This window comes from Quercus lobata, chromosome 4 (assembly GCF_001633185.2).
Source record: "Quercus lobata isolate SW786 chromosome 4, ValleyOak3.0 Primary Assembly, whole genome shotgun sequence".
NCBI lineage: Eukaryota > Viridiplantae > Streptophyta > Magnoliopsida > Fagales > Fagaceae > Quercus > Quercus lobata.
Genome location: NC_044907.1, coordinates 70,562,286 through 70,587,570, shown reverse-complemented (window position 1 = coordinate 70,587,570; position 25,285 = coordinate 70,562,286). Strand labels below are relative to the sequence as shown.

Genomic DNA, 25,285 nt, shown 5'->3' with positions numbered 1-25,285 from the left:
AGATGGATCAACTCAAGGGAAAAAAATCTAAGGAAAAGAAGTCCTGTACTTCAAACGTGAAAATACCATTTAGCTCCTATAATTTTAGCCAGGATTCAGAAAGTTAATTATGTCTTTATAAAATGTCAAAAATACTTCTCATTTAAATAAATAGTCGTTATTCTTAAAAAATATATAAAAAAAAGGGGTTAAAATTGTAATTCAACAAAATTCAAAAACAAAAAAAAAACTACCAGAAAAACTTTTTCCTAAAAATTAGCACACTTTCTATTTGAATATATCTCACTCAATTTAATACATTTTTTCCTAAAAACTAGCAAACACTAAATCGGCAGTTTACTCAATTTCAAATCTTCTTATGTAATCTCACTAACAATAAATAAATTCAAATTAAAAAAATTATATTAATCTCAAAATAAAAAAATAAAACTTCATCGTACGTGCAGAGCGCGTGTGATGAGCCTAGTTGTTAATTACATCCATATATGTAGCAATTAATCTAGGTCTTGTTATTTTTAATTTGCAATCAATTTGGTCTTTACTATCAAATCACGGCTTTTCTTGCACTTTTTTGCAACCAAACACAAATCAAATTTACTAATCTCTAACTCCGCTAGATACGTATCAACTTAGCAACTAAAACAAACCCAAATTTGGACCTAGAATATATGTAAATTGAAAATATCATGGACCAGTTTAATTGTTACCAAAATGTGGAGATCAAATTAACAACAAGTTGAAAATAACAACAATCAAATTAACTACAACCAAAATATAGGAACTAAATTAACAATGATCCAAAATGTAATGACCAAAATGATATTTTCTCCTACTTTGAAAATGGACATAAACTATAAAATCCAACAACTATTGGTTGTAACTAAAGAAATAGAATAGTATCAATTGAATTACAGGAATTGAACTCAACAACGAGAGACAAAAAAACTAAGTTCATGAACCGTTCATCAAGCAAGAGCTTGCATAGATGAAATGAAATATTTTCAATGACTACATAAAATAAAGGGAAATGTTAACGAATGCGCTAAGGGCATTAGTTTAGGAACTATTTTTAGAACAGTTTATGGGAAAATGATAAAACAATTAAATTTTTTGACAATTTTTTATATTTCCCATGAAGGTAGTGTTAAAAACTTTCTTAATATGGTTTATTAACAATTACCCTAAGGGTTAATAAAAATAAAATAAAATAAAAACTGCCTCAAGGGCACCTATTAACATAACCCTAAAATAAATAACAAAAGCACAAGATGCATGCTTCATTCTTAGCCTTGCAGATTGATCAATTAGACATGCCCAATACACTACAAAGAACAAAGAATATTGACAATTGATGTGAAAGAAATTCAAAAGCAAAAGAAATATTAGGTTAACTTCCCATTCCAAGGCTGTTCAAATCAAGCAAAGAGCTTTATAGCTTAATTGGTTGGTAGTTTATGATATTTCTAACGGGCACATCTATGGTTCAAATTCTCTCTTACCCCCCACTATGAAAATATCCAAAATAAAAAATGAGATCCCAGGCAAGATTGGTGTAGGACCTCACAGGTAGACCGTAGGATCATATCAAGGATTGTAAGATCCTACATTTTATTGGGGAAAAAAAAACATTGGTAGTTATTATGTCTATTGAATAATTATTAAAAAAAATTAATTATCCATGAAAAACAAAATTTTGCATTAATATAGAGTGATTTTATACCCTATATCAGTACATCTATCTATACTAAGTAAATAGATATACTTCCTTCTCCAAAAAAAGTAAATAGATATACTTTATTTTTCAATACAATCTATCCAAATAGCAACGACAACAACACCATCAATCAACTTTTTGGTTCCTACATTTTGAGGTCATTGCAATTTGGTATCTATATTTTAATTTGGTGATTTGATTGTGCCTTAATTGGATTTGCATGTAATGAAACTAATTAATTAACTTGAGTAATTAGTTAACTAACTCGAGTCCATATCTTAACCCAACAGTTTTAAATAAATTCTACAATGATGAATTAAATTGAAACCCTCGACTAATAATTTTATATATTAAATTTCATATTGATCGACCACCTTGTGAGGTTTCAATTTTGGAAAGGTGAGTGAAGTCACCACCAATCATAGGATTTTTTACATGTGAGTGATCATCTAACATCTAAATTATTTTATTATTGATCTAGGGTTAGAAGCATGTAAGGTCTCCTATTCTGAATCATGTAATAGATTATGGGATTCATTTATATGTTCGTAGGACCGTAGGGGAAGGGCTTAAGCACCTTTCAGCATTCGCCTAATTGCAATTACTCCATTGTTATCATTTTGATCATTCTAATAATCTATTTCATAATGATGATGGGATTAATTATTTTAGAGTATTATTTGGACAAGGTCATGCTCCTATAAATGGCTTATGCAATTCTGAGTCCTATTAAAGGGAAGCTTGTCATATGAGCTTTCCATAATCTATGGTTCACATAATCTTAATGATCCACTCCTCATTTCGATGGGAATTGAGATATCTTCACGTTAGCATAAGAATTGTTTTTGTTGAACATTTGGATTTTCTCTCAAAGCTAGCTAAACTTTGGTCAAACCTCATTTATTGCTCCAAAACTTTTTAAGTTTTTCATAATTTGACTAAATCTAGCCAAGTTGAGGTGTTCGAGGGGTGCAGGTTATGGTCCTGATTTATTTATAGGTTGAAATTAGGTTATCTCAATTTTCGTGTACAAGCGGTAAATTGCTTCCTTGAGGGAAAAATGAAATAGTGACAGTCACAAGCCAAAATTGAGTCTGATATGAGTGAGATATCACAAAATCATTGCCTAAACATTAAGATTATGTTTGGTAACAGTTTTTGTTTTCTATTTCCAAAAACTTGTTTTTGAGAATATAAAGAAAAAACAATTTTCTTGTATTTTTGAAATAAAAAACATGTTTGGTTGGTTAAAATTAAAAAGATAGTTTTTTGAAGAAAAAAATAGAAAATACTAAAATATGTTGTTATTAAGATTTGAACTCTAATGCTGACTCATTAAATGAGATAGATTAATTAAAATTAAATGTGTGTTTTCATTAACCTTTGAAAATTAGAAACTGAAAACAGCTTTTTACATGTTTTCAATTTCCTTCACAAATTGAGTTTTGAGAACAGTTTTTGTTTTCTGTCCATTTTGGGTTGCCAAACAAGTTTTTTAGTCTCAAAAATAGAAAATTGTTTTTGGAAACAGAAAATAAGGGGAAAAAACAGTTACCAAACATAAACACTTACTAAGTATTAGAAATGTTTGATTGTCAATTTGGCCATGGTTACACAACACCATATCTATGAAAACAAGATGTCATTGGTGAGTGCTTTGAAAAATCTTCAATTCAAAGGGCTTCAAGCATGAAAATCCTTACTGAATGATGAGAACTCACAAAAATATAAAAAGTAGAAACTTACAAAGACATATTTGAGTAGTCATGTTTTTGCACTTGTTGTTTTTTAAACTGAAAACATTGAGCCTCAACCTTGGTATGAATGAGAATTGACATTGAAAGCCTTTTGATGGTTACTCATTTTAGGCCAAATTGAGGTTAGTAATGTTGTGAATCAAATCTAATTAACTCAGGGTATTGACTTTGTGCACAAACTTGCTGCAAATTGCATATATGTGATCTTGGAAGTTTCCATTTTAGGAAGCTTTGCAAGTCCCTCTATGACTTGGAAATTACCCGAAAGTTCAACCCCCTCACAAACCTAGTATTGTGACCACCTTGACCCTTTGGCACCAATCACTCTATCGTTGAACATTTTCAAGCTACCTTGGACCTGGAGACCTCTCTCAGGTTTGAGGTTCATATCATCATGAACACCAAAGCCTAATTTCCACAAACCAAATTATCATATTTATACAACACTAGCCCGTATCCGCCCTTCTCCTTTACTTAATCCTTGAGTCCTTTTGTTGCTCTCATCTTTCAAACACTCTACCTTAAATGCCTTCCTTTCCTCCTTTGCCAAAAAAAAAAAAAAAAAAAAAAAAAAAAAAGGACAGATGATGTCTTGGATCATATTGGGATTAGTGGAGGGAATGAGAAGTTTGGAAGAAGAGTAGGTACACCTTGATAGAAAGTAGGTACTATTGGAGTTGGTGGTGGCAAGTGGTAACAAACAAGAGTCGTCATTGGTGATGGGTGGATCTTGAGACATGATTGTGTGTGGCAAGTTTTATGGCTTAATTTGTCATAAGCTGATATGACATACTGAAATTGGAGAGTGTAAAATAAAGGTTTTACATGTAATCCCTATAAAATATGCACCTGGGCAAAACTTAGTTATAATACCTGATGATGCCGAAAAATCAACAGTAAGTCACATGGTCCTCACATGCTCGAAACAACACTTGCACAACACAAAAAGAGAAGACCTAGCAGAGAGCACTGGTGTGGTGCTGGCCAAATACCCTCCAAAGGTCAAGTTAGAACTTCTTACAATTCTAGAGTGCCAGAACTGGGGTAAATTATGCATACCTTGATTAATGAGGGTATTGAGGCTTTTATAGTAGTACATGATTGATATCTTTTCCTTGGTTTAGAAGTTTTTTCCTTATAGGAATCTTTATGAGCGTATTTTGCAAAACCCTTTCCTTGTAGGAGTCTTTTTAAGTGTGGGGCACAAGATATTTCCTTGTATATGCATGCGTGGAGGCCAAGTAAGGTTATGTCAAAACCGTCAGTCTCGTGCATACCCTTAGTGTCGTCAGCTTTCCATCTTCTCCCAAGTTGACCTCGTCAGCTTCAGGCTGTAGACGTAGACTCCCTTACTGTCGTCACTTGTCAATGGCCACAAGTAAGGCTGACGGGTTTATTTGGTACATCGCTCGATGCCTTTTTCGTCAATGAGAATTCATATTTGCAATATTATCCATATCAATACCTTAGGTATTATTCCTTAGATACCCCTTTGAAATTCTCTCTCAAAAAAAGTCTAATTAAATAAGTCAACTAGCTATCAGATGTTAACACTATCTCTTTTATTTTTGGGTAAACTACATATTTAATCCTTATTCTATACATCATATTTCAATTTGATCCCTAACTTTTCAATTGTGTCAATTTGGTCCCTAACCTTTCAATACCGTGTCAATTTAGTCTTAGCAATAATTTTTTAGAAGAAAATTGATGACGCTTCTAATGGCCAAAATAAAAAATTAGCTTTCGTTAATGTGACAATACACTAAAATTTTATTTTGATCGTTCGTCATGTCACCAATTTTCATCCAAGATATAATGACAGGGACAAAATTGACACGATACTAAAAGGTTAGGGACCAAATTAACACAATTGAAAGGTTAGGGATCAAATTGAAATATAGTGTAAAGGATAAGGACCAAATATGTAGTTTACTCTTTATTTTTTTCTTTTTCTAGTTCATTGTCTCTTTTAAATCTATCAAACTTCTTACGGTTACATTAAAACCCATTTATAAAACCCATAAGAAAACCCTTGAACCCCAACTTCTCCAACTTTTTACACTCAAAGAAGATGAGATCTAGCTTTAATAAAGGTTTCACAGAGCAGATCATTTGGAACCTAGAATTCTAAAGAGGGCAAAACTAATGTTTATACACATAGGATGAGTTCTTTTATTTTTTTTTGTGGGGGGGGGGGGGGGGGCGCTAAACACATAGGATGAGTTCAAATGTAAATAAAGGGTATAATGGAGACAAATAGAACCTCACGAACCAAGGCCAATCATTCATTGTTCTTGTGTGAACCAAGCATAGGAACATATCGACTTTTTTTATAATGAAATAATGGGATTAATGAAGAAAATCACCCCTTTATCTTTCTTTGCTTGATTTCAATAAGAAATTTCAGAGTTTAAGTGTGAGAAGCCTGCTATAGTTGAAGGTTTGTCAATTTACAAAAGCCAACGAAATCTTTGAGATTATGCATGAGAAACCCAAGAGTTTTGTTAATGATATGATGCACACGAACCAACCCCTTTGTCCTTCTTTGCTTGATTTTAATTAGAACTTATGAGTTTGGGTGTGAGAATCCTAATAGCCACCTGGGTTCTTCTGAGATTGTGCATGAGAAGTCTCAAGTCTGAGAGTTATGAAGCTATTAGTTTTCTTGCTGAAGGAGACAGTGAAAAAAAAAATAAAAAAAGAAAAAGAAAAGAGACGGTGAATTAGACAAATGTCGAAAAATTAAAAAGGTACCTAAGGAATAATACATAATATACTGTATTTAAGTTTTGCTCATATGCACTCTATCTTCAAAAGTGGAGGCTAGGAACCTACAATCCAACCTATCCACTTGCCATCAAAACATACATTGGGGAATGTAAATATGACAAAATTTAGCTACAAAACTGGTTGTAGTCTAAGACTACAACATTTCTCAATAAAATAAACATTATTGCATATTTTGAAAATCAAACTGTTGAATTGCATGTTCTTTACACTCTTAATATACATGTCAAATTTTGTGTTAATTGGATATTATTTACTATACGATTTATAAGCTTATATATTATACATAATTTTAAACTACAAAAATTTATAATTTAAACAATTTATTGATAACATAGCTATTAATCTTTAATTTTCTAAAAAATTTGCAAATATGAAGGATATAAGCAGAAGATATAATGTAATAACAGATTTATCAAAATACACCTCAAGTAAAACAATATTAAGTAAAATTACAACCAATTTTGTAATTAATATCCATTTACGATACCCATTATTCATTTTGAATAAGCTAATCTGTTTCTCGAAAAAAAAAAGAAAAAAAAAAAAGAAAAAAGAATAAGCTAATCTTGTGACCAAACACTATAGGAGTTCAACTCCTAACTCCTAACTTCAACTTTCCCTCTCCCCCTCCATCCAAAAAAAACCTTCCTTCTCCCCATCTCCCACCACGCGTCGGCGGTGACCAAAGGGCTCTGAAGCCAAAACGACAACTACGAGTGAATTCCTCGTCCTCCACAATCCGAGAACATCAAAACCCATCAAGAAAAACCCATTTCAAAACCAAACCAACCATCCAAATAGAGTGATTCAACAAGCTGGTACTGAGTACAACAATATAATCAATGCGAAGAAGAATGGTTCTTCCGATTTAAAGCTTGTGATCCAGAAGAAGAAACTGCCTAAAGCCCATATAAGAGCTGAGTTTCTGAGCCAAGAAGAACAAATCAGTCTACAGCTAAAACAAGAAAATGTGGTTCGTTTGTCTCTCATATTTGTAATCTATCTATAAATAATATAAAACCGAAAACATTTGACTTTTGGTTGAGTTTTGGATATATTGTTCATTCTTTTATGTTTGTTTGAGTTTATCTACTTCTACTTGACTAAAGATGTTCTTTTCTTCTTAAATTTTATTTTGATGTATCAATATGTCTCTAATTTGTAGATTCCATTATTCTAAATTTTTGTAGATGAACCAAGTTCTATTTCTTGGTTATATAATATATTTGCTAGGTGTTCGACAAAAGGCCTCTAAGAGCAACAGGTGTTGGGATAATAGTATAGATGAACTGTCATAAACTATTTGATGATGACCCACTAAGTTGTGCATTTATGTTTATTTCCTTTTATTTATCACAATAATCATTAATATCTTAGACATTGTAAACTGAGGTGTGGATTTCTGGTGTATGCAGATTGGGGATGCACTGACTTGGGTTTGAATACTGGAAATATAATTGTTTGGACTATCTTTTGTGCTCATTCCTGCTCCTTTTGATTTATATTTGGATTGTGCATTCTTGGTTTTTATGCTACATTCTAATGTTGAAATTGATCAGTTTAAAGTTTTTTTTTTTTTTTCAATCTGTGGGTTATTGATTTATAAATAAATATAAATCATGTCAGATGTCAAAACTCGTGCAAATTAGTGCTCAAACCTCAGTTGGTTGCAGCCTAAACTGTGATGTAGAGGTGGTAAATCAGTTGGTTTACATGGTTTTTCTGCAATTGATAGATCATGACCCCACTTTCCATATAAGAATGGAGTTAGGATTTCACCTAAGGAGGCAATTCAGTTTTATCAGTATAGGACTTCATTGCAACATCCTAAATGCAATTTCTCATTATTCAAGTTGGCTTGGGCTGCATAAACACACACACACACACACACACATACCTTTTTTGGATTTAGAAAAAACGCAAGGGTGTTTAGCGCCAAAGTATTATTAGAGGAGGCTATGCTGTGTTTGTGTTATGAAATATATTTTTTGTATTAATATATGTTTATAAATAATCAGCTATAGCTTTAAATTGCAATGATTGAGATCATCTAGATATTTATTTTATTTTATTTTATTTTTTAACTTATTTGTGGTAAAGTAAAACAAAAAGTCTACATCTAATTACTTATAGCCTAGCTCTTAAGGAGTGTCTTGATGTTTTCAAATTTGTCTTCCTGTCGCTTGGAAGACTACCATGTGGATATGACATTGGTGCAACATCTTGTGCTACAATATGTATAGAAGTGTGCTGTTAATGTATTATGAACTATAGTGGCACTATATTAATATGACTTATCTTTCTCTCATTCTTATGTGATATTTTTCAGTCAATAGCCAAAAATGTATACTTGTGTTTCTTTACTTGAAGAATTGACTCTAAAATTGTAGTTTACACCTGATAATTTGGTATTATTAGATCTCTCACTCCCGTTTAATGCACTTATTTTTCCTGAATAACTAAGTCAAGTTAATGACATTCCAAAGGGATTGATCTCATGGTAAGTTTACAAATATTTGACAAAATATTACTAGCCCTTAGATATTGATTTAATTTTTATCGTATAGACTATTTGAGAGGGTGAGATTTAGAGAGAAAGCATTTTAGTGGTTCTTTGATTCTTCTTGGATTGAAGCTATACCAATTGCTTCCTATTTTTTTAGATCTCTTTCATTAGTTTTCCTGTGCATTGCATGGGTATGCGACTAGTATATATATATATATATATATATGTTTCAATTTTCTTAAAGCTTCTATATGTGTGTGAACCATTTATAGTTTGCCCTCTGAATTTTAGCTTTTCTATGCTCAAGTCAGCTGAAATTTTGAGTCTTATGTTTGCAGTGTTTAGGAGCACTTGAATGGTTGTGGTTTATTGGATCCCAAATAGTGACTAAAATTTCAGTCTTTAACATCTCTCTCTTAGGCTTCTCTTGAGGTAATAAATAATTTGTGTTTGTTTGTTTGTTTGGCTGATTCTTAGATACATGTGCAGTTGGAACTCTTTTAATTTTAGAGTTAAATGTTGGTTGGTTTTGGTTAGCAGGAGGTCATTGAAATGTGGGCTGGTTTGGGCTACTAAGGCCGAGCACGTTTTCTTCTTGAGGTGCACTCTTCTCTTTATCATTTCCTACTAATATTCTTTTATATATTTATATAATTTAGTTAGCTATAGCTATGTGAAATTGTGAACTCTTTATCTCCCTTTGGTTGACTGTCAATACTATTGCTGAATTTCTGTTAAATAGCAAGAGTTAGAGCAGGATAAATGCATGATGTTGAAAAAGTGCTTGGTTTGTAAGGTGGATAATCTCTGGTTCCTAGTGTTGAACAAGTGTTAAGTGTTCTTTTTTATTTATTTATGTTTTATATATGAGCCTTGCTGTGTTGTAGTTCTCTACTTGTTTCTGCAGCAAAGATCTATTTTGAAATGCCTATACTATTGGTTTGGTCTGCAATGTTCTTAAGAGTTGCTGCTTTGTATTTTTGAGGGTGTATTTGATTTAGTGCTGGCAGGATTGATGTTAAATTTTATGCTTTTGCTGTTTTTTTGTTGGTCTTGCTAGGCTGTGTAAATGTATAGTCCCAGCCTAATTTCTGTGTATCGGTTGTGTTGATGCAGTGTTTTCTCTGTCATCTGCTGTCTCTATGGTATGTTCACCTTAGCCAAGTTACAAGCCAATGGATGAGTGGCATGTGTGCAACAGATCAAAATATTAGGCATTGGGACAGGCCCATTTAGTCCTCAAACGAGTAGTATGCCCCTCTCTTTCTTCCTTGGTATAAAACTGAAACCAAAGCCACCACTTGTACTCAAACCATTCACCACATTCTTCTTCTCTACTAATACTACTACAACACCCACAATTCCTCTCATCACTAACACGCTTCTAAAGCAATGCAAGACCTTAATCCAAGCCAAGCTGGTCCATCAGCAGATCCTAGTCCAGGGCCTTGCAGACATGGCCACATACCTCATTGGCACCTACATAGCATGTGAAGCTCCCATGCATGCCATAAAGGTGCTCGAACGCCTTGTTCCATCGCAGCCTACTGTTTACTGGTGGAATGCGCTTATACGACATGCAGTTCGTCTCGGGTTTCTTGAAGATGTACTTGGTTTGTATAGAAAAATGCAGAGATTTGGCTGGAAGCCTGACCACTACACTTTCCCTTTTGTTTTCAAAGCTTGTGGTGATTTTCCTTCGTTCCGACGAGGTGCTTCAGTTCATGCTGTTGTCTGTGCAAATGGTTTTGAGTCCAATGTGTTTGTTTGTAATGCGATGGTGGCTATGTATGGAAGGTGTGGCATGTTGGATGATGCGCGCCAAGTATTTGACGAATTGTGTGTGAGAGGGATAGGTGATGTGGTGTCTTGGAATTCGATCGTGGCTGCTTACGTGCAAGGTGGTAATAAGAGAAAGGCACTAAAAATGTTCACTAGAATGGCTGATGATCATAGAATCTGCCTAGATGTAGTTAGCATTGTCAATATCCTTCCTGCTTGTGCTTCGTTGAGTGCATTGTTGCAGGGTAAGGAGATTCATGGTTTTGCTGTTCGAAATGGGTTGGTGGAGGATGTGTTTGTGGGTAATGCTGTAGTGGACATGTATGCCAAGTGTGGGATGATGGATGAAGCAAACAAGGTTTTTGAGCGGATGATGGTTAAGGATGTGGTTTCTTGGAATGCTATGGTAACTGGGTACTCTCAGATTGGTAGATTTGAAGATGCTCTTGCTTTGTTTGAGAAGATGCGTGAGGAGAAGATCGAGTTGAATGTTGTGACTTGGAGCGCAGTGATTGCTGGGTATGCTCAGAGGGATCATGGTTATAAAGCATTGGATGTGTTTCGTCAAATGCAGGTTTGTGGTTCAGAGCCGAATGTTGTTACTCTTGTGTCTCTTCTTTCAGGTTGTGCTTCTGTGGGAACATTGCTTCATGGAAAAGAGACTCATTGTTATGCCATAAAACGTATTCTGAATGTAGATGGAAATGATCCAGGGGATGATCTAATGATAATTAATGGTCTCATTGACATGTATGCTAAGTGCAAAAGTGTCAAGGTAGCACGAATGATGTTTGACTCAATAGCAACAAAAGAGAAAAATGTGGTAACTTGGACTGTCATGATTGGTGGGTATGCTCAGCATGGTGAAGCCAATGATGCACTGGAGCTTTTCTCAAAGATGCTTGGACAGGAAATTTTCATAAAGCCAAATGCTTTTACTATAGCATGTGCTTTGATGGCTTGTTCTCGTTTAGCTGCACTAAGGTTAGGTAAACAAATTCATTGTTATGTATTGCGCAATCAGTATGAGTCTATGGTGGTATTTGTAGCTAATTGCCTCATAGATATGTATTCCAAATCTGGAGACGTTGATGCTGCTCAAGTTGTGTTTGATAACATGAAGCAAAGGAATGCTGTTTCTTGGACATCTCTAATGACAGGTTATGGCATGCATGGTTGTGGAGAAGATGCTCTACGGGTTTTTGATGAGATGAGGATAGCAGGGTGGATGCCTGATGGTGTAACCTTTGTTGTTGTTCTTTATGCTTGTAGCCATACAGGAATGGTTGAGCAGGGAATGAAATACTTTAATAGCATGAGTGACGAATATGGGGTGGTTCCTGGAGTGGAACACTATGCTTGCATGGTTGACCTATTGGGTCGTGCTGGTCGCTTGGATGAGGCCCTAAAGCTCATTGAAGGCATGCCTATGGAACCAACACCAATAGTGTGGGTGGCATTGCTTAGTGCTTGCAGGCTCCATCCAAATATTGAACTTGGGGAGCATGCTGCAAACCGGTTGTTAGAATTGGAGTCTGAGAATGATGGGTCATATACTTTGCTTTCAAACATATATGCCAATGCCAAGCGATGGAAAGATGTGGCCAGAATTAGATCTTTGATGAGACATACAAGGATCAAGAAGAGGCCCGGTTGTAGTTGGGTCGAAGGAAAGAAAGGAACTGCAGCCTTTTTTGTTGGGGACAGGTCACATCCTCTATCCCAACAAATATACAATATCCTAGGAGACCTAATTCTACGCATCAAAGCCATGGGATATGTTCCTGAGACAAGTTTTGCTCTTCATGATGTGGATGATGAGGAGAAGGGTGATCTTCTTTTTGAACATAGTGAGAAGCTGGCACTTGCATATGGCATCCTAACATCACCTGCAGGGGCACCCATCCGAATCACCAAGAACTTGCGTGTTTGTGGCGATTGCCACACTGCCATTTGCTACATATCTATGATCATTGACCATGAAATCATTTTGAGAGACTCAAGTCGTTTTCATCATATAAAGAAAGGATCATGCTCATGCAAAGGTTATTGGTGATAACCAAATCATGCATGTGTCATTGTGTAAGCAAATTTTTACCATGGGACAGGTTTTTTTTTTTTATTTTTTTTTTTTGTTACATATGTAGATAGTGGGGCAGGCGAGGTTCGAAACACATACATAGGGTATCACAAGGGATGCTATTACCATTGGGCTATTAGTTGAACCACATTCCATGGGACAGGTATCAGGATTGCTGACAATTTTAAATTGTAAATCTAGACATTCCCACAATCTCCCTCCCTCTCTCTATACAAACACTTTGTTCAAAGAAAAGTTTTCCTAGTATAGACTTAAATGAAAAGTGCTTTGCAATTGTAGATGATTTTACTGGGACCCAAAGAAAGCAGGTGGCTCTTTGGATTGCACAAGTGGTTGAGCATTTGCATTGTCAGAAACCACTTTACATATTTCACCTTATTCACCCTGCTCTTGTAATGCTTGATCAGGTCAGCTTTTTCTTCATTTTACTCGTTAGACTCACATTTGTTTTATGATCAAAAGGATCCAAAATTTGCTATAATTGACCTTCATTGTTCTTTGACTTTTATGTGCTAACTGATGGAGCTCTTGGTGATAAGCAGCATGTGTCAAGTGCAGACTTCCTGTTACTCTCTTATGGTGCCTATATTGATGTAAATTTTTTAGTGACAGGTATGTCCATTTGTGTTTTAATATACATAAGTTTGCAAAACCAATCATTCACTTCTTTTCTTGATTCTTGAAAATATATATAAGTTTGCTTGGGTTCCTTGTTTACTAGGTGCCAAGCTTTTCACTTGAAATAAATGATGCATTGTCATATTTGGAGTGAGATGATTAAAACATTTTGGCTTTGTGTGATGCTTAAATTGTGGTATGTTATCATTAAAATATTGTTGTAAAAAATATCCCCTCATTAGGTGTGTTGCCCAGGACTAAGAACCCTAGTTGTGATGCCCAGCTTTATTCTATTTTCTTTCTCCTCTTTACTTCCTAATTGCTGTTTTGCAGTTTCAAGTGGTTTTTTAGCAACCCTAATCATTCTCTACCAATTAGATCTTTCACTTTAACATCTAAACATCAAAAGTGAGATACCATGAGAATTTTTACTATGAATTTCTCTGTATTCTAACTCCTAATTACTACCAAAAAACTAGTTTTACCTCACTGAACATTACATCATAACCTAAATCCCTATAGCAGTATCAGGTCCTTTTAAAAAGTTTTTTAGTGCTGACACTGAAAACTCTGAACACTTCTTAGTTTCAAACCTGCTGTCCTGCTTCGTTTTGGTTTTAGATTTTGCCCTTTATCTTATCTATTTTATACTCTAGTGATGTGTCTAAGCTCTAACCATCTCATATCACTTTGTGCATCTCTTTTCTCAACTTTTTCCTGTGATGGAAGCGTTTTACCATTGTAGTTCCTGCTTTAAGTGGCCCTTCCTGTTTGCTATCTTGGCATGGACCGCCAATGCAGGGAAGACTGCATATTGTTGTTTGCTTATGAAAATTTCCTTTCTTTTGGAGTTGGTCAGGATCAGTTCAGATTCTTGAAGCGCATGCTGTTGTGCTTTATGGTTGATTTAGGGTTAAGAAAAATCTATATAGAATTGAATTGGGTTTATTTGTGTAGGTAGTAGATGTTGTTGGTCCCAGATAAAAGAAAGTCCTGTGAGGGTGGAAATCACATGTAGAGAGTTTTTCTATAAATGAGAGGGGACAAGGTAAAAAATGGCCTGAAGACATGGGGTTTATATATAGGAAACCGTATACCCTTTCATGAGGAGTTATACCCACTTGAAAGAGTTGTATCTTTAGGAACAAATACAACCCTTTGTAGAGTCATATACGTTCACCAAAATTATCATCTCTTCTCTAGGAGAAAGTATGAAATCTACTGTGAGAATGTGCACCATTGATATGGTGTGATCACCCACTTGATCACCTTATAATAATTGGTGATAGCAATATTTAGTTAGCATAAAACATAGGTACCAATCAGGCCTTTTGCTAACCCTCATCTATGACGCACCGAAGATTGGTATCAAACAGTGATATGAAGGCCATACGCATGCTTTTATCACTTCTGATCACCACTTCCTAATATACTATCCATACAAATAGTATACTCTGGGTGTCTTATGATTCATTTCAAGTGATCAACATTGGCTTCAGATCTTATTACATGCACACAATCGATTACTACACACTACAATAAGTAGGAGAACATAATCCACATCCCTCCAATCACCAATGACTTCAGCCGTACACAAAGCATGTCGACATGCTTTACAATTTTTTCAAGTACTTCCTCTTTGACCCAATTACAATGACTTCGGCATTGAGAGCATAGTATCATCATGATGTCTATCTGGACTTTAGACCCATTTTATTTGTGACTATCCATATCTCTCATATGTCCCATGTGCCCTTAACTGACCAATTATGTCTCCCAAGCAGAGCATGCACAAAATCGTTCCTCTGGGCATCCCCAGATCTGTTTGACTATGCAATCATGCATTAACTTACCTGGGTATTCTTAAATCTTATCATTGCTACACAAACTTTGAATTTATCTTGAGTGAACCCCTTGATCAAAGGATTGCCCATTACCTCAACTGAAAGGATGAAATTGACTATTTTTTTAGCTTTTCTTTCACCATATATTATAGCGATACATCAATGAGCTTGTCCCAGGATCTGGTTAACTCTTAGAGATGGTCATATTATTGCAAAGCACATTGATTCGTTTGTTAGATATTCCTCAATACAAACTACTTTAAGCGTTATTGTCCAAATCACACAACTTACAACATCAACGTAAGTTATATATTCTGTTTGTAGGAATAAAAAGAAGGGAAACTGGAAACAGTTATCAAATGTGCGGAAGATGTTCGCCCCCTCCCAAAGTCGCTACCCTTCCTAAAGTTGAAACAAATGGGCAGTAAGTTGCAAAGTCGCTACCCTTCCTCTCTTGAGTTGTTTGTGAGCACTAAGCATTCACTTAACTGATAAGTCTAGTTACTAAACCATTGGAAAAGGTTTAATTTGATTCCTCAACTATTAATGTTATCATAAGGATGAAATTGAATTAATTTTAAAAAATAAGAGTCGAAAATGACACAATTGATAGTTATGAGATCAGCATAACTTCCCCCCCCCCCCCCCCCCCCTCAACACACAAAAAAAAAGGTCTTTTCTGGGCTTAGGAAATGCAAGTCTACATTCCTAACATATAAGGGAAACTTGATACAAAAGACCCAATAAGATATAAGATACTTTTATATATATATATATAGAGAGAGAGAGAGAGAGAGAGAGAGGAGAGCAAATCATTTCATTGAGCTATAAAGCTCTTGACAATGACATATTGACATGAATTGTTCAATATGGAGGAAAAGACACTTTTTTTTCTTCTTCTTTTCTTCAGCCTCATTGATAATATAAATATCTTTATGATTTGTGATTAGGAAAAAAAATTTTGAACAACATTTAAGTGTAAGAGTAAAGTATAGCTCATCATGTGTTCATAATGGCCAACGTAAATTTTTTGCAGTTGAATATTAAGAGGTTCTCTAAAACGGCATTATTTATCTTTAAAAACAATATGAGAATGGAGTTTTAAGGAAATCATTTCCAATGTAAAAGGGATTTTTTTTTTTTTTTTTTTGGGTACATGTTATTGATGGTCGTTTTTGCAACAAATTTTCTACCAAGCCAACTTCCTTTTGGACCTAATTCATATATTATAATTTATTTTATTTTTTTAAGTATGGTCCAAGCTCATGTAATATAAGGAGAATTTGAGAGAGTGTGGATTGAATGATGTGAGTAGACTTTTTTTAGACCTTTTGCATGAGCTCAAAGCCATGCATATTGCAAAGTGGGCTGGGGACACTTGCTGAACCTAGAGCTCATGAAAATGGTCTAGTACCTGAAATTTCCACCCAATTGGAGGCTTCTAGCTTCAGCTATATGTGGCTAAACATTTTGACCAACCCATTTTAGCCCCTAGAGCTTGACTGACCTTGGCTGCTGGACACTACTAAGAGCAGCTTCCTAATGAACTCAAATGATTGAGGAAGAACACCTAATCAGATTTAATCAAATAATTTCTCATTTGTGCTTAAAGCAGATTGGTCTCTTATCCAAACAAAAGCAAACTAAACCAAAATAAACTCAAGGGGAGTTTTGCACTTTGATTTTGTTCTTGTGATGCACCACTAGCCCTATTAATTGAATACTGGAATTTTAGGCTTGGCTCCCTCAAATTAATCAATTTAAATAAACCTAAGGGGAGTTTTGGGCTTGTTCTAGCATTTTAGCTCGTCACAAAAAATGTCCTTGACACATGTTAGGAAATTTTAGAGCCCGATGTTGATTTTGTAGTGAAAATAAACAATTATGAATTCATATTGATTTTCAAGCTAATTCTCACAAATTAATAGAACCATCTCATAAAGCAAAAAATCATTAAAAACAAGATGCACAATATGATTACAAAGTGGAAAACTCAAGGACAAAAATTCAAGTCAAAACCACTACGAGGGTTCCCAAACCCCAAGAAGAAATTACTAATAGAATTGAAGTTCTTACAATTAAAACATACTAATTTTCTTGATTGGTACCTATATTAGTAACTTACTCATGTGATAGCATGCATCTCTAAGCTAATGTGACCAAATGCATCTCTAACTTGATTGGACACTTTTATTATGAATTCCTCCACATGAACTTCTCGCAAGTGAATCCAAGGACCACCTTGAAGATTTGATCTCCTAAGACATTAGGATGACTCTATGGTTTCAAGTTTTGATTTCACCAATATGAGAGAACCCGAAGAATGTCTTTTGGAACTCACATGTACACTAGGACGCATGTTTGGATTTTCTCTCTAAATAGCCAACAGTTTCCACCTCTCTTAGCTTCCTTTCTTGCTTCTAAAAGTAATAAGTGGTTTATACTTTATACATGAGCACAAAAAAGGGTTAAAACCTAGTAAGAATCCTTCTCCTATAAGAATTTGGACTCCAAATTTGCACTCTAGCATGCTTCTTAGATCTAGCATTTGTGCTGACTTTAGACCTCAATATCTCACTCACTTCAAATCCAAATTAGATCATATCTGTGTCCATTTTGAAGTCTTGGTTGTCCACTTTCCAATGAAACAAGTTTCACTCAAAAATTCATTTTGGTGCAAAAGATTGGGTCAAATAACATGAACTCCTCATATTGAACATATGGAAACTTTGTACTCTTTCAGCAATCTCTAAACCATCACCACAATTTTACAATGAATAAATTACACTAATAAACATAATATTTTATCTATACTATATATAATAATGTAGCCATTGCAATTTTTCAAAAATCTTGTTGTGCCATCACATCATCATTTTTTTTCCTAACAATTTTTCCTCTTTCTTTGTTTTGTTTTTTCCCCCTCTTCAAATTCAAGCCTTTAAATGCCTTATTCATTTTTTTTCTACCGATACATTTTGTTTAACCTATCTCTCCTCACTTTTCACTCTTCTTATTCCTTCACAATATCTCACTCTAACCTTATTCTTCATGCAACCCTTTCTCTCTTCAATCTCATTTTCTATGTAATTTTCTTATTACTCCCTTTGCACTTCTCTTCCCATCCATTGGTTCTACCTACAATCCCCCTCCCAAAAAAAAAAAAAGAAGAAGTCAATACTCTCTCTATTTCTTCTATTTTGTTTATCTTTTACTGTTTCTACTTTTTTTTTTCCCGGCTAATGATTCATTTTGTTAAAGTTTATTTAATTGAAACATCAAATTTGTATGTTACAATATAGCATTATCAAAATATCATCAATTTTATTATGTTAATCAAGTCAATTCTGTTTTGTGCTGAAGTATTTTGCTATATTTGATAGATTCGTGCCGCTGTATAAGTGTTGTGTGTGGTATTTTAGATGATTATATCATTATTTTCATTCATCTTGTGTATCGCATAGATTTGCAAATAGTGACAAGTAAATGTCACCGAAGTAATGAGCCAAACACTTAAAAAGACGCAATAATAGCGCCTATAATGAAAAGTGGCATTGTTCTCTAGAATGGCATTTCAAACACAGCATGTTTCCACCAAAAATCAGATGGTACAAGTCGAGAGAATATCAGGATTTAAAGCCTTTAAAACAATGCTTTGCAAACCTCGAATCTTTTTTGTTGCAGTTCAAAGCATATGGAATAAATGCTCACCTGTTAAAAAACTACTATATATATTGTTTTCAGTTTTATTTTTTATATCATTAAAAAAAAATATATATATATATATATATATAAATATTGATTGTATTCAGTTTGACGGTTATACAATTAAAAAATACAAACAATGAGGTTTTACTTTAATGTGATTGTTCAATGATTAAATAAGTGCAGCAGCAATTTCAAGGGCACTAGTTTTTTTGTTTTTTTTGGAGAATCAGGGCACTAGTTAAATTCCCACTAGTGAAAAAAAGGGTAGCGTAAACGTCTAAAAGTAAGTAAAAGGTCGAGGTTGTGTCAGATAATCGAAAAATTCAACTCTTCTGCAGTTTTCTTCACCAAAATTTATTGGACTTATTATAACTTTATTATGGCTGCATTTAAAAAAATATTCATGATGGCTGTTCTTGCATTTGAGAAAAGATTAATTTATTGCTATTTTTAGCACGTGGGGCAAGTACCAATGGTATACATAATAGTGATAAACCTTTGGCGTAATTTTTGCTTTTAATCAACCTTAAGCTAATCGTAAGTCTTCCCTTGGGCCTTATTGGATATTTGGATTTTTTTTTTTTTTGGAGAAATAAACACAAACAAACAAGGGAGAGGAAAATGAGTTTTAACATAAACGCATACCACAACTACTCAGAAACTATAATGGATATTTGGATGGTTGGATCATCACTTTAGCTGCTATTAATGTTTACTAGACTCTAACCATGTATGAGCATGAAATTATTTAAAAATAAATGCATTTTTTAATCATAAAAATATTAAGAATTAATCAAATTATTTTAAAAAATAAACTTAGTTAGATGTATGTTAAAATCCCTGCTTAAGTTTAATTACTATATAATATATATGATAGTTTTTATTCTAACAATTGATAAGATAAAATGTGTTGGTAATTTTTGTTGAGTGGATATATGATTGATTTTTGTTTTATTTTTTAGTTCTTTAATATTAGACTCTTCGTAGTCTACACTCATTAATTCACTTAGTAGTAGGCACAAATATTAAAAAACTTAAGTTGACACATGATACGAAATTAACTTATAATTGAAATCTAATTGAATTTTCTCTAAATTTTGGTTTTAAATATATATTAGTGTATAACCTCATGTATATAAATGGATACAATTAAAAATAATCACAATTATACGGTTCAAATTATACATGACATTAGCTTACTTTTTTTTTAAAACCATACACTTCTAAAATATGTAATGGTTTCTTAATTAATATATATATATATATATATATATATATATGATTGATTTAGTATTTAATTGGTTTTAGACTCTCTAGTTTATGCATCTAATAATTCACTTGCCACAAAAATTAAAAATTTAGATGGACACATGGTGGAAAATTGGACTCTAATTGAAATCCAATTTAAAATCCAATTGGATTTAGACTTTTCAATTTTTACACTCAATAATTCACTTGCCACAAAATTAAAAATTAAATAGGACTCATGGCATAAAATTGAGAATTCAGTTAAAATCTAATTGAATTTTCTCTAAGTTTTGGCTATTAATATGTGTGTGTGTGTGTGTGTGTGTGTGTGAGAGTGTGAAAAAGTTTGGCCTCAAACATATTTGGAACTGTCTTACTCCAACTCATTGTGCGGCGATTGAAGAGACCATTTATATGTAGTTTTAGTTATATGGTTTTTTTAATTAATCACGTGATTTATTTAAATAATATACATGAATAGTTTTATAAATCATTATGTAATGAGTTTGAAAAAATAACAACAAATATGTTTGAAACCAAATTTTGTCTTGTTTCCCATCCTTTGCAATGGCAATATTGTCCAAAGCACAAGGGCAGGCTGTTTTTGTGATAGATTTTGAGCAATATCAAAGATGGAGGATTTTAAGCGCTAACCTAACTACCTAAAAATTATTATCGTAAAATGAATAAAGGATAGGTATAAGGATAAGGATAAGAAATGAATTTTTCACTAAAAATTATTGATTCTAAAGAATTACAAATATTGAAAATTACTGTTTTCGAAAAGTTACAAAATGAGTATGTGTTAGAAATAAGAATTGTTTTAAATAAGGGTGGCAAAATCAATCCAAACCCATTTATCTATCTTTTTTTTTAAAGAATTTCAACCTATAACGTTCGCTCCTGATGATTGCTCTTTATCATCAAACAAATACACCAATTGGTTTTTAGTGTAAGCGGGGATTGAATCCCAAGCCTCTTATTCAACCATCAGAAATTTTACCGGTTAACCTAACTAAAACCCACCATTTATCCACGCATTAAAACAAGACTTAAACCCGCTAAATTATTAATTGGGTCAAACGGTTATTGTATGGTATACAATCATAGGCCCATTATTGTTAAGCCCAAGGTTGTACGGTGCGCTATCATAGGCCCATCGCTTGGGGGCCCAATGTGTATGGAGTGCCTGGCAATTGGGCCCAAGATTGTTTTGGGTCTTGACACTGTTGTTGTTCGGATGTATTCTAGGGTACCTTGGTAGTGCCTTGAGGAATATCGCTGTCGAGCACCATTTGGGTCTAGCACTAGTTCCAACGTTCACTTTCCAATTCCCAAAGTGAGTCCACTTCAGTTAGGAATAATCAAAACGGGACTCACCCACATGAGGATTGTTGGCAAGCAATCATGATTAACCCATTAAGGGGAGACTATAAATAGAGGAAATGAAGCAGGAAAAGGAGTTAGACACTAGGGAGAGAAAGTGAGAGGATAGACAAAGAGGGAGAAGAAGAAACAAAAAGAAAGGTGTTCGGTTAGTGAGGTTTGCACTTCTTGTGGGACTTAGTCTGCCTATCAAGGAACTTCCCATTGTAGGATATTCAAAAACCCACCACCATAAGTAAATTGTAAGCCCAATTACTAGGTTGGCCCACTAACATGGAATTGGGCATGCACATGTATTAACCTAATTAAACCCAATTAACGTTGCTATTAATTGAGTTTTAACTAGTACCCAATTAGACCTAATTATGACCCAAGTATCATCTACCTAAATCACTTAATTCTAAAATACCCCAAAACCCCTAAAAAAAACCAAAGCTCCCTTGGAACTGCTAAAACAAAATTTAAAAAATACACTCCAAATGACTAAAAATAGCCTGAAACTTCAAAATGACCAAAATACCCCTAAAATCTCGAATTGATTAAGAATACCCAAAAACCTTTAAAATGATCAAAATACCTCCGAAATCTCTAAAACAACAAAAAATACCCTGAAACCTCTAAAATACCCACAAAATCTCTAAATGAGTTCAAACTTCAAAATACCTCAAAACCTCTAAAATGACCAAAATACACTTGAAAATCTCTAAAATTATAAAAAATACATAGAAATCTCTAAAATGACCAAAATACCCCCAAAACCTTTAAAATGGCCAAAATACACTCAAAATCTCTAAAATGACAAAAAATTTCCAAAATTTTCTAAAATGACTAAAATACCTAAAAATCTCTAAAATGAGCAAAAATACCTAAAAGCCTTTGAAACGGTCAAAATATCCTTAAAACCTCTAAAATGACCAAAATACTCTTAAACCTGTAAAATTAGCCAAAATTCATTTGAAAATATCTAAATGACCAAAATTCCCCTAAACCTCTAAATTGACCAAAAATATCATGAAACCTCTAAAATGACCAAGGGGGTCCTAGGGGTATTTTGGTCTTTTTCTTAAGTTTCAGTGGTATTTTAGTTATTTTTTAGGTTTAGGGTATTTTGGGGATGGTCATTTTTAGGCTTCAAGGGGGTATTTTGGTCTTTTTTTTTTAGGTTTCAGTGGTATTTTAGTTATTTTTTAGGTTTAGGTGTATTTTGGGGATACTTTGGTCATTTTTAGGTTTCAAGGGGGTATTTTGGTCATTTTGTAGGTTCTAAAGGTATTTTGGTAATTTTAGAGGGTTTTGGGAGAGTATTTTACTCATTTTAAATGTTTAGGGGCATTTTAGTAATTTTTTAGATTTAAGGGTATTTTGAGCATTTTAGAGGTTTTAGTGGTATTTTTGTTATATATAATCACTGATTATTGGGTAATTAGGCGGGTTGGGTTTTACCTATATTAATTGGGTTTGGATTATAATGGGTAAATGAGTTTTATGCACCTAACCCATTTATATCCAGCCCAAACCCACCCCTTTGACACTCCTAGTTTTAAATAATCAAAGTATATATATTAAAGGATGTTGTTTTGAAAGTCCTCTTTAGTGTCCATTCCTTTTTTTATAAGAGTGTCCATTTCTTTTTTAGTGTATCAATGCAAGAAATTTTTAAAGTAGTCTAATGGTATAAACAAAAATATAAACATTAAGATATTTATAAATTATAGTAGGGTCTTTCTTAAAAAAGTTTTTTGTTGTTGCTACTTTTAACTTTTATGTACAACTTTTTAAAATCTCACTTTTTCGAAGTACAAATATATTTTAACACACTTTCAGTAAAAGGTTTTCAACAAAAAGTTAGACAAGTTTTTTTTTTTTTTTTTTGGAGAGATTTTCAACCTATAGCGTTTGCTCTTAATGATAGCTTTTTATCATCAGGCCAAGATACTAATCAGTCTTTGATGTAGGCGGGGATTGAACTTCAAATCTCTTATTCAATCATCAAAAACTTTACCAGTTAAGCTAATTGAAACCCACTAGATATGCTATTTCTAAACCAACACTAATGGTATAAATATAGATATAAATATTAAAATATTTTATAATAGGGAAAATTACATGTGAATAATTAGGGGAAAAAAAATCTTATGGCCATTAGTCAACTTCATTTGACCAATAATTATCATTAAGAACTTATTTTATTATTTCGTGAACAGAGTCTTGTTGTTTTCTGCTCATTATTATAAATTAAGTCAAATCTACCTCTATTTATTGGCCTAGATTTTTAGGAAATTCGAATCCTAACCATTTTGGATCCTATGACACTTGTCACCAATTTCAAGATAAATGGGTGTCACATGGATAAATATTTCCCATGATATTCCCTTGAGAGGATCACACTTTAAATCTAGGTTTGTAATCCCTACCCAAGGTCAGATTGGCATGCAATATCTTTGCCAAAAGTCTTTTTGAGGTGCTAGGGTGATCCAAGCCTCAAAGGGTAGGTGGTGGCCGGTGTAGAGCGGCATAGTAGCTCTCAAGTACTTTGTTCGCCTAGGCAATTCAATTGCTTCCTCATCGTGGCTCCATACTTTGGGCAGACTTAGGAGACTTATCCTAAAACATTTAATCCATAGACGATGATGATCTTTTAAAATTCCTCTTTAATGTACGTTCCTTTTTAGTGTACCAACATGAAAATATATATTGAGTAGTCTAAAACATGATATTAATATAAAAGTTAAGATATTTGAACAAAAATAATATAACCTTTTGAGAATAGATAACTCTCAAAATTTACAATTCTCAATGGCAAACAATTACCTATTTTGATTCATCATATCAAACTTCCCCATAATATCTTGCTTTATAATCTTAACTCACATCTTGCTTTGTTTGTGTAAGTTTAGTTGATAGTTTTTGTTAATTCTTCTTATTTTTCTTTGTTGCAGCACTCTTATTTTGATTGTCCTTATTTTTCTGGTTAATTTTAGTTTATCTATATTATTCTTTTGAGGTTGTGAACCCAAGTTGTTATTTTACATATATACGAAAATTTGTGATTTTTTTTTCTTTTTTTTTTTTGGTATGAGCCAAATGCCAGCAGAACCATAATCAAGCATTAAAAAAAACGTAGTTTTCTCAAAATTGTTTTTAGAGAAATTTTTTTTTTTTAAACAATAACATTTTATGCTGAAACAAATGGAGTCTCACTATGAAAAGGAGTTGAGCTACATAGGAAAAATTATGTGACAATTCATAAAATCATAGTACAAATTATTTTAAAAAATCACATGACTCATTAAATATGCAATGTGACTAAAAGTACACATGAATGATCATTTGAGTTACCTCATGATTTTCTTAAAAAAAAAAAAGAGTTATCTCATAATTTAAAAAAATTTCTTCCAAACTAGGATCGAGTTTGAACAATAACATTTTATTGCCATTGTCTTACCATCAAGAAAAAAAAGAGAAGTTTGAATGTATTATATTAGATCATGATTGATGATTTTTTAGCTGTCATTTTCTATTTTATTTAATATTATTATCATAATATGGGTTCAAATTAATTCAATAGGTAAAATTTTGTGTTGTAAAATATAGAAACTTGATTTGAATCTTATTTAATCTTAAATTTTAATTGCTAATAAAGAATAATGAATATCATATATTCAAATCATATTTTATATATAAAAAGACAACTTTAATCATATTGTGCATTCCTAATTCACCCAAAATCACACCATGTAATTTTTTATTTTTCAAAACACAATGTAACATCTTATAAATATTTTGATAAAGAGGCAATATTAGACTACCAATATTGGCTCTTTTCAA

General features: G+C 33.2%; 1 protein-coding gene across 5 annotated transcripts; it reads left to right on the top strand.

Annotated features, from left to right (window-relative positions):
- Positions 1-9,112: 9,112 nt before the first annotated feature.
- Positions 9,113-13,021, top strand: LOC115983575 (pentatricopeptide repeat-containing protein At5g16860-like). 5 transcript variants are annotated; one of them, XR_004090096.1, is made up of 3 exons: positions 9,113-9,202; positions 9,311-9,370; positions 12,933-13,015. XR_004090096.1 is itself a non-coding variant. In XM_031106289.1 (2 exons), the coding sequence occupies exons 1-2, from the start codon at positions 10,023-10,025 to the stop codon at positions 12,774-12,776; spliced, it is 2,640 nt and encodes an 879-aa protein (XP_030962149.1). In that variant the 5' UTR covers positions 9,878-10,022; the 3' UTR covers positions 12,777-13,021. The 5 variants fall into 5 exon arrangements, 4 of the variants coding, with proteins under 4 accessions (XP_030962149.1, XP_030962150.1, XP_030962151.1 ...); XM_031106289.1 differs by lacking the exons at positions 9,113-9,202; positions 9,311-9,370 and adding an exon at positions 9,878-12,597 and having other exon boundaries at positions 12,712-13,021; XM_031106290.1 differs by lacking the exons at positions 9,113-9,202; positions 9,311-9,370 and adding an exon at positions 9,878-12,597 and having other exon boundaries at positions 12,704-13,021.
- Positions 13,022-25,285: the final 12,264 nt, after the last annotated feature.